This window comes from Coccinella septempunctata, chromosome 5 (genome assembly GCF_907165205.1).
Source record: "Coccinella septempunctata chromosome 5, icCocSept1.1, whole genome shotgun sequence".
Classification (NCBI taxonomy): domain Eukaryota; kingdom Metazoa; phylum Arthropoda; class Insecta; order Coleoptera; family Coccinellidae; genus Coccinella; species Coccinella septempunctata.
This window is the reverse complement of record NC_058193.1, coordinates 19,035,162-19,051,579: the sequence shown is the minus strand read 5'-3', so window position 1 is coordinate 19,051,579 and position 16,418 is coordinate 19,035,162. Positions and strand designations below refer to the sequence as shown.

General features: G+C 35.9%; 1 protein-coding gene across 1 annotated transcript in view; it reads left to right on the top strand.

Moving 5' to 3' along the window:
- The window catches only part of LOC123314575 (centromere-associated protein E-like), a 66,782-nt gene extending 52,698 nt beyond the window's left edge, over nt 1-14,084 (top strand). The window contains exon 12 of the mRNA XM_044899935.1: nt 13,811-14,084. Within this exon, the coding sequence (XP_044755870.1) occupies nt 13,811-14,032 (222 nt within the window). The 3' untranslated portion in view covers nt 14,033-14,084. The remainder of the gene's footprint in view (nt 1-13,810) is intronic.
- The last annotated feature ends 2,334 nt before the right edge of the window (nt 14,085-16,418 follow it).

Sequence of the window (16,418 nt, the reverse complement as noted above, 5' to 3'; positions counted from 1 at the left end):
ATATGAATGATTTTTTGAAAATATACCGATGCTGTGGTGGCAGACAGTTTAAAACGGAAAGCTAGGTCTTTAAAATGTAAATTCAACATCAAAATTTAACTAATGTGAGTAAAATTGGATTGAAAGGACTTAGAGCGTTGTCCCACCAAAGCGACACGATTTCAATGCGTTCAAATTGTGTCGCTGTAGCATCGCTGTTGCGTAGCTTTGGTGGGACAAGGCCCTTAGTACTGTTGTTGATGTTGATGAAATATGAGGTTCTATTTCTAGAAAATTTGCTGTTTTGATGAGATCATAGTCGAACCCACAATAATACTTCCACAATACTACATTGTTGATATTGTTCATTTGTCCCAGAGGAGTGTTTTCAACTTTCTTTTCCTGATCTTCTTTTTTTCTGGAGGCAAAGTTGAGTTGCTCAACATGGTCATTGTCATGTCTGTTTGTACATCACATCCTCCCAATCTGCTTTGTCCTGCTTGCTCTGTATCACCCAGATCACTTCCTTCGTTGAACTAGGAAATAAATAGAAAATTTTACATATTTTTAGTGAATTATAACTATAACTATGAAAAAATATTCACAAACGGCAAGAAATTACAGGTAATTATTCCCGACGACATTGCCTGTTCGCTTGGTTCCCATGCTTCATGACTATAGATTGATGAGCCAGGTGCTGTGATGGGGCCCAATCTGGATGATTTTTATCACTCCAAGAACTAGGTTTTATTACAGGTTAAGTTAATTATAAGTTTGTATTGAAAATAGGTTGTTCATTCATGAGCTGAAAGAGTACAACATATTCTTCCTCCTTCAAGCTTATAGATAGATAGATAACCTTTATTTGATCTAAGAATCACAGATTGTTGATCACGTCACAAAAGAGAAGAAAAAAAGCAGAAAAAAAAACACAATGACATAGAGAAAAATTCAATAACAACAGAAAAGAATTAAAGTCCTTCAAAGGATTTTTCACTAAGAAACTCGTTGAAATTGTAGTAGGCCTTTGTCAGTAAAAATTTTTTCAAGCTTTTCTTCTGCAACACTGCACTGCCATGCTTAAAGCTTGGGGGAAGATATTCCATATCTTGATCATGAGATAAGTTACGTTTTTTTGTATGTAGGTAAAGGTGAGTTTTACCTCTAGTGTCATACTTATGCTTCAAGAGCAATTTGAAATCCTCATAGTTTTTTATCACATACACTATACCGAGGGGTGAACCGGTCATGAAAATGTTGTACACCACAATTCAGACAATTCACGCAATTCCTATAAAAGCATATAAAACAATTCAGACAATTCAACAATTCACACAATTCAAGAAAATTCATGGCAATTCACGGCAATTCACAGACAATTCAATACAATTCATGGCAATTCAATACAATTCATGACAATTCAATACAATTCATGACAATTCAATACAATTCATAGTAATGTTTTTTTTTTTTAATATATATTTTGGGGATTTTCTTCACATCACACTATGAGAGCTCTGAAACCACTCAATAATATGTCTTATAGATATAGCCAGATAGTAGTTAAGGCTAACTGAGGCTAGCTTACAGAAATTGCTTCTATCCATGGATATCCTATACTTCATTGTTTGATGTACTATTAACCTCCTCTCATCAACATAGTTATATAGGCAGATTCAAACAACTTTGAAATTCAACTGAATAAAATGTTGTGAAAACGACCTAATTTAGGATAAGAGCATTCCCTTCCATAAAGACAATTTTGAAAATTGAGGTATAAAATTGTATGATCCGAAAAAATACTTTCAGGTAAATTTTTTAAAATTCCCTCAGCAAATGGCTCTAGAGTTATTCTGTGCATAAAATCTTTTTGGTCAAAATGGGCAACCCTAATATTGAATACAACAGAGCGTACCCGTTCGTAACGACAATTTTTGTAGGTTTTTCCAAATTGAGTTATAAAATTTTATGAAGCGAAGAAATACTTCTAGGCGGAATCTTTTGAATCAGTACCTTCTATCAAACGCAAATTGATCGGGTAGTTGAAAAAAATGGTTACTGTGCAAGCTATTAAATTTAAATCATACATCAACATGTCGAGTTATTTTATGGAATTTTATGAAAGTATGTGAAGTACTACAAAATAATAACACAACTTACCAGGTTTCAGAAACATGGTGCGTTGAAATCAAGATTGTGTTCTCACAAATGTTGTTCGTTCAATTTATATGGAATAACAAAGAGCTTACAGAATAACCATCAAGAGATTCGACACACGTGCTGAAATATCTATGTCTACTTTTTGAGTGCTGAAAACAATTATTAATATTATTATTTATATATTATTTGAAACATTAGACAAATGTTTCAAATAATTTTTTTTTATACTTGGAGAGACATCTCCAAGCGAATCTCCAAGTCTTAGATGAATCTCCGAATGATCTTTGTCAGGTTGAGAGGGAAGAAGCTGTGAATATATACATAATTGACATTATTGCAATCGATATACCGATATAGACCGACATTTCGAATTAACATCTTCTCAGAAATTATAAAAGTGTTAAAAATGAGGTTGAAATAACCAAAATTATATGATATGCATTGAAGAAAGAACGCCCGTTCTTAACAATGATTTTAATGGGTTATTCCCAACAGAGTAATAAAACGGTTTCAACCAAAGGAATCGTTTCAGGTACCTGCTATTGAACGCAAAGAGATCGGGACCAATATTCACCAATATTGTTGGTGAATAGTCCATGTACAGGTTAACAAAGTGTTTTCATGACTGTTCATGATGTAAAATGTTATATCGAACTAATTTACTATCTTCTCAAGAATGCACATGTCTCGAGAAAATTTGAAATTTTTAACTTTGAATCCCTCCAGGCCCCCGTGCGGGCTGACAATGAGCTTTAATGATTTTCTTTGGTATAAATCAAGGTATGAATAATATCCGATTGCACCATATCTCATCCTTTTTCCAAGAGAAACTCAAATCCTAAAACGAGCATTAATATCTTTTTCAGAACTGTAAGAATTGTATACTGAACAATACAGTTATCCTTAGAGCGCGGCGTTTGACAGATTGTAACTGTGGATGAAAGAAACCTGGCTTCACACCCGTAGGAAATTATTGTGTATCAATAAGAAATAATGAAAAAATTAGATGTTGTATAATTCTTACCTGCTCAATCTTATATCACTTTAATTCAAATCACAGAATACAGAAATTAAACTCGGAGTTTGCACTATTGCGCCGGCATGCGACTATATACATGTCTACATGAATATGACTATATACATGTCCATATACATGTGCAAACCTCCCTTTCTGCTTCCTAATAGTTGGACAGGTTGGACACCTGTGAATTGCAAGACAGCGAATCGCCCAACAATTAGAAAATGCATTGCAATTCATGACAATTCCAGACAATTCATGAGAATTTTCGAACAATTCACGGAAATTAATAGTTCAGAACAATTCTTTATAATTTACGACGATGGGCAAGTTTCCTAAAACTCCAAAATCGAATTCAAATTATTTATGGAAACCCATTCCCATTAGTTATCCAACACGTAAGAGATTCGCTTCAAAATTCAGATATACACCTTTCGAAACTTAATAAACATTCGATTGTGTAAAAGCGTGTAACGTAGAATGCCCTTACTACAGTCTAGTAATTTTTGTCAATTCGACACCAGTGAAACCGATCAAGAAAATATAGAATTCCATATCCACCGAAATATCCACATATTACAAAAACAAATTTCTGAATTCTATACCTTAGAACATATCCATGTTCTATAAGAGAGCTCTTCTGAAATAACAATTTTCGACCGAATGCAATGTGTTAAAATTCTAAAAAAATAAATTTCCATATATGTATTTGAGTTATAAAAATTCTTAGATTTTGAAATTTAGAAAAATAGCCCATTCTCCACAATTCACGACCATTCTCAACAATTCCTGACAATTCACACAATTCTTGGCAATTCACGACAATTCTTGACAATTCACCACAATTCCTGGCAATTCATGACAATTCTCAACAATTCTTGGCAATTCAATTCAATTCATGACAATTCCTGCAATTTGTACACCACAATTCACGACCGGTTCACCCCTCGCACTATACATTCATATATGTATAAGCTGGTGAATGTTAAGATATTATGCTGAATAAAAACATCCTTACAGCTTTCTCGTTGGTTCTTCTTGAAGATTGTTCCTAGGCATCTTTTTTGTAGCTCAAATATTCTATAAGCCTCAACGGAAACCGTCCAAAAAATACCGAAGTCTGGAATGCGCATAGGCATGGTATGCAGACAGGGCAGCATCAATCCCAACTCTGTCAGTGATGACTCTAAGAGCACAGCAATATTTTGCTAGACTTATTGCTATATTATCGACTTGCGGTCTCCAATCAAGGTTGCAGTCAATATGAACACCAAGGAAAGGTATAGAGCTCTCAGCTGTTACGTCCCTATCCTGGAAAGTCACCTGCAGTGCCCGCTGATTTTTCTCTCTGAAAATTAATAGTTTTGTTTTATTGATGTTCACTTCCAGTTCTTTAGATTGGAACCATTTATCCATGTTTACAAGACTTCTCATTACATCATTCTGGCACTCATCCGCAGTGACACCACTATAAATCTTAGAAACGTCATCAGCATACATAATAGTGTTTCCTGTACCAGATCGTTAGTGTATATAATGTACAATAGGGGACCCATTATTGAACCCTGAGGTACACCCCTTTCCACATATAGGGCATCTGATGTTATTCATTCACCATCTTTTGTTGCTTCAGATGTTTTTTGAATTCTTCGAGTTAGATAAGATGTGTACAGTCCTAGAGTCACACCTCTTATGCCATACCTTTCCATTTTCTTCAGTAATATTCTATGATTTACTCTGTCAAAGGCCTTTGTTAGATCGAGGCAAAGTGCTGCTGTTACATGGTTTTTATTTAAAAATTTGACTACTGAATTAAGTGCCTCATATACCGCATTATTGTGGATTTTCCTTGTCTGAAGCCGTATTGTTGTTTAACTAAGATATTATTTCTTTCAAAAAAGTATATGGTTTTGTCAAATATTATTTTTTCAAAGATCTTATTCATGTTTGAGAGTAACGATATTGGCCTGTAATTTTCATAGTTGTTCCTGTTCCTTTTTTTATGAATTGGTTTGACTCAGGATTCCTTGAGGGCTTGTGGGAAGTTCCCCGTTTCTAGCATTCGATTAAATATGTATGTCAAAGGTTTTATCAGAATTGATGCACTACTTTTGAGAAGTGTAACCGGGATCCCATCATAACCCACGGACATTTTGTTTTTCATCTCCATAATGTAACCCAGCATTTCTTGTTCTGTTACAGGGCTGAGGAATATACTTTTATCATGCAATTTGACATTCGCTGCAGCTTCAGTACTGTTTGTGACCTTGATTTCATTTTGTTTGAGAAAAAAGGAATTTACTTCATTTAGAAGGCCCCTTTCATTTTTATCAGGAAATGAGTAGAAAAATATTTCTTTAGTTCGAGAATCTTTTCCCACAAGATAATTAATTAGTGTCCAGGTGTATGAAACTGTACATCTAGTTTCACTTATATATAAATACAGAAATAGATATTCTTTTAAGGTACCTTTTTCTTTGGGTTGTGGAAAAAAATCTGCTCAAAGATTCTACCACGACCCGTGTCGTGGGATATGTCGGGTTGGCTAGATGTTGTTGCCGACCGACTAAAAAAAATCCACAACAGAAGAGAAAAATGTGTGTGTGGCCGGGAAGGACATCTTTGTCCGAACATCAGCCTTTACACCCATCCTTAGGCGCGGTTCTCACTGGAGCGATACGATAAGCGATGCGACAGGTGATTCGATAAGCAACCCGACCCTGATTCGACACCGACCTCTTATAACCGTGCAAACGTAATGGAAACAACTAATTCAGTGCACACTGAAGCGATCGCGATACTACACCGATAAATATCGTAATCGCGTCGGTTTGGGCGACACAGCTGCCGGGTCGCTTCAGCGACAGAAAGGTGATTTTGAATCAAATCGGAAAAAGTACCATAGAATTTCGTAATTGAGTGACGATTAAGCGCTTGATTTGGCTATCGTATCGCTTCAGTGTGCACTGGAGTGTTGCGAAGATAAAAGTTGCATCGGGCGATAAAAGATTGCTCATGTTGCATCGCTTATCGTATCGCTCCAATGAGAACCGCGCCTTATCTGTGCCTATCCTTGTCTCCCCCTCTCTTCCGGTTCTTCCTCTTCATGACGTCCTGAACATACGCGTATATACTCTCCCAACTTTTACAACCATGATCATTATAATATCATCCACCGCCGGCAGGTTTCCTATGTCACGAATAAGGGTCTCTCTCTCGCCAATCCATATCGCACAGACATAGAACATATGATGGGGTCATCTCTCACCCTGCACAGATAACATAGATCCGTTGTGGTTCAACTAATTATTTTCGTGTAGGATCCGTACGATCAATGGCCCATCAGGAATTGGGCGAAGTAATACCCTGTCCGCCTGTGTCTACAGTCCACCCATGCGCTTAAATTTTTTATAATAGTGCGTGTCCAATTCGCAGTCTGACTCTCTCTCCCATCGTTCCTACCATTTCCTCATGGTTCTTCTTCTGGCCATGCGTCGGTTACCTGGCAGTGCTCCTCCAACGGTGTAGAGGAAATATCGTTCCGCCACCATCAGGTCCACTGCCGGGAATCGAGAGGCCACCTGTGCCGCCTCCGCCGAAACCGTGCGATGGACAGACGCCACCCTCAAGGCGCCCAATCTATACGTTGATATCATAAGCCCAAGGTTTCTCTTTATCCTCAGTGCATTCCTCCACACAGGTGCCGCATAGAACAATTTTTCGTGCATAACAGCGCACAAGAACCTTCACTTGACGTATCCTGGACTTTATATGTTAGGCATAATTCTCCTCATCGCATACACCTTTGTTATTGTCTTCTTCGTGAAAGAGCGGATATGTTTGGAGAAATCCATACTTCGCGGAAACTCCTTCCCCAGATATTTAGGCACCGAGCCAGACTCAACCACAGTTCCCTTCAAATTCATATTTAGCCTAGCACTCCTTGGGGCCTCTCAGGATCAAAATTTCGGTCTTTTGCATGGCAATCTGGAGAATGCCCCCCGCCCATCATCCATCGTGATATAACCGTCCGTGCACCCCCAACCTTATCTCTAATTTCATCCTCCGTGTTCCCCGCCACTGCCAGTATCAGGTCACAGACATAAGCTATTATTCATGTGTGTGAAGTTGGCCCAGCACTTTTTGATTTTCGAAAAAAAAAATTTTGTGCTGAATTGTGCTAGGTTTGTGCTGATTTGTGCCGTTGAAATTTTTGTTTTATTCCACACGGTTCTCAAAATATTTCACAAAATGTATAGAATGGGCTAGCCCAGCACTTATCGAAAAAATGAGTTTTGACGACTGAAACAGGTTGTGCTATGCATGTACAGTGTTGTGCCGTTCGAATTTTTGCGAAATTCCCTCTTATCTCCCGGAAAATCGAAAATGAAGAAAAAAGTTAGCCCAGCACTTTCGATTTTTCTTCTCAAAAATTAGTGGAAAAATTTGTGCTACATTTGTGCTGACTTGTGCCGTAAATATTTTCTCGAAAATTAGTCGGATTTTCCGGGAAATCGCAAAATTCAAAAAAAAGTTAGCCCAGCACTTTCGTTTTTTCTCAATGAAAACTATGTGAAAAATTGTGCTAGTCGTGTGCTAACTTGTGCCGTTGAAATTTTCACGAAAATCCTTCTAGTTTTCCAAAAAATTTAGATTTTGGAAAAATGTCAGCCCAGCACTTTCGAGTTTTTGCAGTTTAATTTTTTTTATTAAATTGTGCTACATTTGTGCTGATTTGTGCCGTTGAGATTTCCAAAAAAAACTTTCAACTTTTCCTTCAAATGGTGGATATCAACAAAATCAGTAGATTGCCTGAAATCAGTATAAATGGCAACAGGCCTAATACTCGTAAATTGAGCTTAATGAACTCCAGCGTGGATAGCCAATGACTGTAAAAGATTACTATCGTTTATAACTCAATTTTCTTGATACAGATGCAGATGCGTGACTCTGAAAATAGTTTACCGTTAATCTCAAAATTTTATATATATGGAAGATACGTTTCAGTCCGTGTATGAAATTAAGCTGAAAAATTAACAGCATGTAAAGAACCATTAACATTATTTTTTCAAGAGTTTTATCTACAAGTTATAAACAATAGTAATCTTCTTTAGTCATTAGCTATCCACGCTGGTGTTTATTAAGCTCAATTTACGAGATTTCTCTCCTGAAAACTGAATTCTGGCAACATTGTTATCGTGATACACTTCTGATGATTTATGACGCTATGCAAAACTTGATAAGTCGTAGGTTGTGCACGCAGGGTTGCCAACCTCAACGGTATTCGGCCTGTTGCCATTTATACTGATTTTCAGGCAATCTACTGATTTTTCTGATATCCACCATTTGAAGGAAAAGTTGAAAGTTTTTTCTGAAAATCTCAACGGCACAAATCAGCACAAATGTAGCACAACTTAATAAAAAAAATCAAACTGCAAAAACAAGAAAGTGCTGGGCTGACCTTTTTCTTAATTTCGCGATTTCCCGGAAAATCCGACGAATTTTCGAGAAAATATTTACGGCACAAGTCAGCACAAATGTAGCACAAATTTTTCCATCAATTTTTGGAAAGAAAAATCAAAAGTGCTGGGCTAACTTTTTTCTTCATGTTCGATTTTCCGGGAGATAAGAGGGACTTTCGTAAAAATTCGAACGGCACAGTACTGAACATGCATAGCACAACCTGTTTCAGTCGTAAAAACTCATTTTTTCGATAAGTGCTGGGCTAGCCCATTCTATACATTTTGTGAAATATTTTGAGAAACGTGTGGAATGAAACAAAAATTTTAACGGCACAAATCAGCACAAACTTAGCACAATTCAGCACAAAAATTTTTTTTTCGAAAATCGAAAAGTGCTGGGCCAACTTCACACACATCTATTATTCGGCATCCTTCAGGCATCATGAGTCTCAGGACCCCATAGTAGGAAATATGCCAGAGTACCGGGCCCTCCACCGAACCTTGCGAAACTCCTCTGGCACACTTGTGTCTGAACTTTCCTACTCCAACCGTCCTATCATTCAAATAGTCTTTGAACACTCTCACTTCACTGATTCCCGCAGCCTCCAGGTCTTCAACGATGAATTGCCAGCCTGCCATGTTGAAGGCGTTCATTATATCCAAGGTGACCGCCACAAACCATCGATTATCCCACTCTCCATTTTTTCAGTTGTAAAATTATTTTTCTACATCTTTCATATACATTTTCGAAACATCTGTGAACAAACAATTATTATTATTATTTTTTATTCACCATATCTGGGATGATTGCCTTGTCCGCAATTACCCCAAATGGTATTTCAAAAATAATGAAACAAAAATTTGAGACTAAAACAATATTTTGTTGAATGTTATTTGAGCATCACCTCTATTGAAACAAAACAATCGATAGAAATTATTCAATATTCGACATCAATCTTCCGATATACGCCACAAGCAAAATTAAAAATCCTCAAAATAAGATCACAAGTTACACAATTTTTCGAAATGACTTATCTTAAAAACTAAAATAGATCACCGGTAGTAACTGTTCTCTTCGCACTAAAAATGTTTGAAACTATAACTTGGTCATGATATTTGAGCGCATGGAGAAGGATCTAATATATATCCCTGTGTCTGCTTTTACCCCGTCCTCAATTACCCCATCGTCCCCTACTGTTGTCCGATGGCGGGAAAAGCTTCCTGATTATTTGCTTGGTTTTGAACATCATCAGCCGGCATCGTCCCACTGTGGATCTCGTTAAGATCTTGTATGCCTCCCCCCATATATCCTCCTCAAAGTCCTTCAGCATATCCTTCCAAAGCACATTTATATGTGAGATAGATGGACCTCTCCTAAAGTTCGGCTCTCCATCATTAGTCACCTCACTCCAGCTGTGCCAACCATTCTTCATTGTGCTGTCCTCTCCGATAAGTGTTGGGTGATAACAAGTTATAAGATTTGGCATTCAGATCCCCATTCTTCATGTGTGCACAATCTTCCTGATCATATATCTCATGGACTATTATATTACTGTTCACCACTATTATTGCTACATCCTTATTCTTATCCGTGACCCACTTTTTTTTGGAGCATAGTTTTTTATTTGGCCCTGAAATTATCATTATTTCTGTACCGTCTACTTGGCCGCTGCCCAGGCGAAATAATGGGCTGCGCTCGCTCTACCCAAATTCATTTGAAGGATCCTAAGCATGAGAACTGATGTAATTTTGCACTTCATACAGCACATCACAGATCGTTGTATAGATAGGATGATAACAAATTATTATATGTATAAATAAAATCATAAATTACGGAGTAAAAGTTTAAAAAACTGTTGTATAAATAAAACAGCAGTAAATGATTGTATAGATGAAACCATAAAATCATCGTTCCCTTAAATAAAGCGCAGTTCATTGCTCCGTTTTTTTTTTCCGCAGTCCTATGTCCGAACTTCACACACACCAAGCAGAAGGGCTGCGCTGTGCACTCTCGGACCTGATGGCCCTCCATTGTCCAGTTTCTACATTTCCTACTTCTTTCCTTTCCTTTACATTCTTTCGCGGTATGGCCCTGTTACCAGCATCTGATATATTTGGTAATTGGCTTTCTTTCTTTAATCCGGTGTATTTCCTTAGTAATGTTCTCTGTTCCATACCAATTTTGTTCTTGAGGTTGCTCACCATCTGCGTGTATGTTGTGCCCACTTATTTTTTTTTATTACCACTGCTTCTGTGTCGTACCTTCACCTCTTGTAGTGTATTTTCCCCCCGATGAGAGTTTTTCGTGCAGTATTACTTGACCGCCAAAGTCGTGGAATACGCATTCGATCACTTTCCTTTTTCCATTGTGCCTGAGATATCAATGATTACAGCAAAGTGAATGCTACCGACCTCCTTAAACTCTTCTTTTATTGTTTCTCTATCTTTTTGCGTATAAGTTGTATAGCTTAGTTTTTTGTGCTTTATCCGAACAAAGACCGGCAAAATCACAGCACTTGTCTCCTTTATAATTTCCTCTCCGTACCTACCAGTTATGAAATGTCTGGTACATTCTGTTTGGTTTCTAACAATTGATTCAGTAAGATCTTCTTTCTTGACTGCTACTAATAGCAGGGAAGAAAAATGTATTTCTAATTAAGAAATAGTTCGCAAACCTATGAACGGATATCATTGAGCGATATATTTTTATGTTGGGAATAAGGTACTCTACAAAAATTGTCTCATACAATTTTTCGATGAAACGGCGCTTTAAAAAGTTATTAGAGCTTGAAATGAAATTTTTGTCGAAATTGCTGTTTTTACTTGGATATCGGGTGGAAATTATTGGATTTTTATTTTTTTTTTGAAAATTGTGAAGTTGTTATCGAGAGTTACAATTATTTCAATTTTATGTGGAGTTGAATCATTTATGACATCCCTAAAGTGTCAAACTCAACAATTGTTAGAGAATACCTGAAAGTTTTATTCTGTTTACAATCAAATTATTAATCATCTCATTTCTCATTCAATTGGGTCAGAAAAAATGATTGGTTTTGTGACCACTTTCAGATTACTCTTTGATCTTAAATTCAGTACTTGTCTTCAATATCAGTCACAATACAATTTTTTTGTATTCAGAATTTTTTAAAACTCAAAATCGCCGCGGCCACAAGAAGGCGAATTTATATCAGAAATTAATATGAACCAATATTCAATATACCATACACATTTCAGTCACTTACATAAGTAGGTATTATTTATAGAATTTCAAGAACCTCACTTACAAAAAAATCTTACAAAGATATACAAGACCTGTATGTCGGTGTTGTTTCTTGATGCTTTTTTTATGATTTCCTTATGATATGTTTTTTTTATTACACAATATACGAATTGAATAATGAATGAACAAAACACTCACAGCAGGTTTCATAAAACTTTGACTTTCCAAACAAAGTTTGGACACTCGGTTCCCAACTCTAAATCAATAAAACCTCTGCATTTCTGAATATATTGAAAGAGCAGGAATTTCGAGAATCATTGAATGGACCTATAAAGGTCATAATTTCCCCTTAATAGGCCGTTCATGCAAAGGATGCTTTCTGCATATAAAAATTTACGTGGATAAACATCTCTCAATCTCATTGTTCCCTGCACATGGTGTAGTCAGTAGTGTTTGCTGAACTCATCGTCTTAACGGCCTGAGAATTTTATCCACTTCGGAGCACTGAAATTTAGAATCAATGAATGAAGTTGAGTGAAAAACTGAATCTCGGAAAATTCATTTTATAATTTGATTCACATTTCTTAACCATTCGAACAATATTTTGGTGTATTCACCAAGAAATAAGACGAAAAAAGCAATGGTCAGCAATAAGAACGAGCTAGATAAAAAAAACCGGTACGAGAATCAAAACATTCAAAACGACTTCGATCAAAATGGACGTCTGAAATCTTACAAAATTTCATATTGTTCTGCAAATGGCACTCAGATTAACATTTCAACTAGTCCTAGCGTCTTAAAAACACGCTTGACACACAGATGACGCTCAAATCGCTTTAGTCGCCTCGTTTCCCATCTTTTTACTCCTTAAACTTTGGTATAAACCTTAATCTCGCCTTATAAGTCGGTGCACACGGCTGTCAATGAAATCCGTTCATTGGTTTACTAACTGAAATTTTTTAATTAGCAATAAATTTTTCTTCTGAGCCCGTTTGCACCAGCCGGAGCATGAATTCTCGAGTAAATTCTCTAGAGAATTCATGCGCCGTGAATTCTTCACAGTTACATACGCACTTTCAGTAGAATTACCTGTTCAATTGCATTCAAAATAATCTCTGCCGGTTTCTTACCAAAATTTGGTAGAGAATTCTCGGCTGATACAAACAGGCTTTAGGGAAAATGAAAATCCTCGATGAGCGACCTCTAAATAAGAATATTTTCGGCTAATATTTTCACAAACGTCATTTTTCAATGCCCTGAAGATAATAAGGGGGGGGGGGTTTCTCGAAAAAAAAGGAAGTCGATCTTTTTGAATTTGTCTAGTGTGTAATTTAGTTGAACATTTTATTAGTTCAATTTCATCGAAATATTTCTCATACGTATTGTGAGAAATGACATTAGCCTGAGCACCTGTGTCTACCTTGAAATTCGGCTATAGAGTCACTGAGATATTCAGTCCATACAGTATTTTCATTAACAGAATTATCATGAACTAATCGTTGATGAAAAACCCATCCAATGACCATGCCTTCCACTTTGGCACGAAATGTTAGGACAGCCATTTGAAATAAAACAACTTTCCTCTATTTCTTTTAGGACTTCTCAACTGAACATATTGAGTTGTGTAATAATATGAAGTGATCTGTGAAGCATTTTTCTAGAATCTAGTACTGTAATTCTGTAAAATTAACGTATGTTAATTTTCGGCCATATACAATTAATATTCTCTAAAAATTAAACGAATGTATATGAAGTATAATAATAACACACTTTTAGTTATTGAATACGCCTTCAATTTTCAACTAATGGTGAATTTTAACATATAGCGTATACAATAAGAACTTATAGATTTTGGTCATTCTTCCATATATTTCATGAATACTACTTCAAGTGCAATATATGCGTTGTGTATTTCCGAAGTGGTTTATATACGAGACCGTATAACATTCTTATTGCTTTTTCGTTTCTAAGGTTAGGTCGCTTGTACCCCTACAAAATGGAAATGATAGTGGAATGCTGAGCAACACTTCTCATCAACAGAACATTTGCACCAGCTTCTGCCAGATAAAACAAATATATCCGAGGCCAGAACAAATATATCAATCGAAAGAATCGATCGAGGAAGAAGAATCCAGAACCTTTTTAGATGAATCAAATTCATATTCGGCGTGTTGTGATTATTCTGATACTTAATGTTATGTTTCCAGTACAAATAATTTCGACAACAATAAAAACTTCAATATTGTGTTGTTTCATTAAAATCCTTTCATTGAGAGTTTCAGGTTATTGTGAGATATAAAAAACTGCGTTTAGTATGAAATCGGCTTCCTTGCATTGAGTGTGAGTTTTTAAGGAAGGGCGGCATAATTTTGCAATCACTTTTGAAAAGTGTACAGTACATGGCCATCGGTTGGTTCAAGGACAAAGTAAATATAAAATATAAATTCAATCTGCTTCCAAGGATTTACAGCTGAAAGATAGCGAATTAAAGGATCTAGATATATAAGAATTAAAATAGCACTTCTGGTTCAAGGACAAAGTAAATATATTTCATTTATAAAAAAACAAATAAATTATCAATTAGTAACATTAATATAAATAATATTGAAAAGTAACAAAAAATTCAACCATATACTACAAATTAAATAAATATAACAAATATTCAATATAACATTACTATAAATTTTCAAAATAATTAGTCAACAAATTCCTTTGAAAACCATTGTCTTTGTCTATTAAATGGAAAAGTTCGCATTTGTCCTTGCTCAATCAATGTATCGAAGTTTGGAATTGAGCCATCATTCATAGGCTCCTCTTAATTTTTTATGATATGAATGTTATGTAGAACAGCACATGCTAATATCACATTCATTGAATTCTCTGACTTCAGTCTCAGACCTAAAGCTAAAACTGGAAATCTCTTCAATACACCATATTGACGCTCTACCACATTTCTTGTTTTGATGTGGGTTTCATTAAATCTTATTTTGCCATTTGTGTCAGGATTCAAGTAGGGAGTAAGTAAATGATTCTATGAAAAAAAAAAAGAATATATTTTTTCAGGTGATGAATTACCAGCAAAGCTTCAGGATTTTTTATAATGATTTAATTTATAATTAATAATTCAGGGGTTCAGAGCTGAAGTGCACCAAGTCCATTCAGCCTAGTTTTGAGATGAATGGCTTAGAAGTTGTTTATCACCAAATAATTCAAAAGTGACTTCTTTATTTATTATTATTCTTATGTAAGTATATGCTTACATTCTAACCTTTCAATATTTAAAGAAGTTACTTTTGAATTAATTTGTGATAAATAACTTCTAAGCCATTCATCTCAAAACTAGGCTCAATTATCAATAAATGAATTCAAAAACAGTTCCAGTTATATCAATGTAGTAACCTATATACATACCTTCAATGGATATCCACTATTTCCCAACAAATAGCAGTCTCTATAGAGACCTTGCTCAAATTTACTATATCGCTTGCTATTTTTGTAAATGGTAGCATCATGGGTGGAGTCTGGCCACCGGGCAACTATATCTGTGATCATCAAATGTTCATGGAGATATAGCCTTTCCTATTCCTGAATATTTTGGCATCGTCTCCCCCTAAAATAAGAAGCAGAACTCATTAAAATTTCTATAAATTTTTGGTTTGAAGTACATAATAGAGAAATAATCCGCAGAGTTGAAGAAAAGGATGTTAAACTCTTACCTGGAGATTTTATGTTCACGTGTGTACAATCTATACACCCCAGTACTTTCGGAAAGCGTGCAATTTTATAGAATTCCGCCTTCATTTCTTGCTGCTCCTGTTCCAACTCTGGAAATTTATGAATTCGCTTCTCAAACTTACGATGGCTTCCGATACCCTTCTAATGATGCGATTACTTATAGCAACAGTAATCCCTCCTACGTCTCCTATAGTTTGCAGATGACAACCGGTAGCGTAGAATCTCAGGGCACAAATAAACTGGTTGATGGGAGACACGGATCGATTCCTGCAAATTGATCAATTTCATTACTATAATTTTCTTTAGTTTTTAGGTCAGAATGTGAAAATAAGTTGAGAAATATACGGTATGCAAACAATTATAAAATTCTTGAAAAAGTACCTACCCGAACAGGACTCGAACCTACGACCCCTTGATTGCCAGTGAGGCACTCTGCCGGCAACCATGGGGTTCGAATCCTGAATAATTTTTCAAGAATTTCATAATTGATATTAATTTTCACATACGTCAAACACGTCTAATAACCAATGTATATAATGTATATTTTCTCCTTCTATCGAAAAAGATGGTAATCGGAAGGAGCAATGTCTGAGCTCCCAATGAGTTTCCTAGCATTGACATACTAGTTGAGTCTTTCTCCAAAAATATCTTAGAAGCAGCAAACATTGCGATAGGCAAGAGGACTCAACTAAATAATCATCAACCTGTTCCGTGGTGGAATGAAGAATGCCAAAAGGCAAATAAAGAATTCAAAAAGGCCTTCAACAAACTGAAAAGAAACCATACCATAGAAAACAAGATTGAATACAACAGACTTAGAGCCCGTCAAAGATATATCATTAAA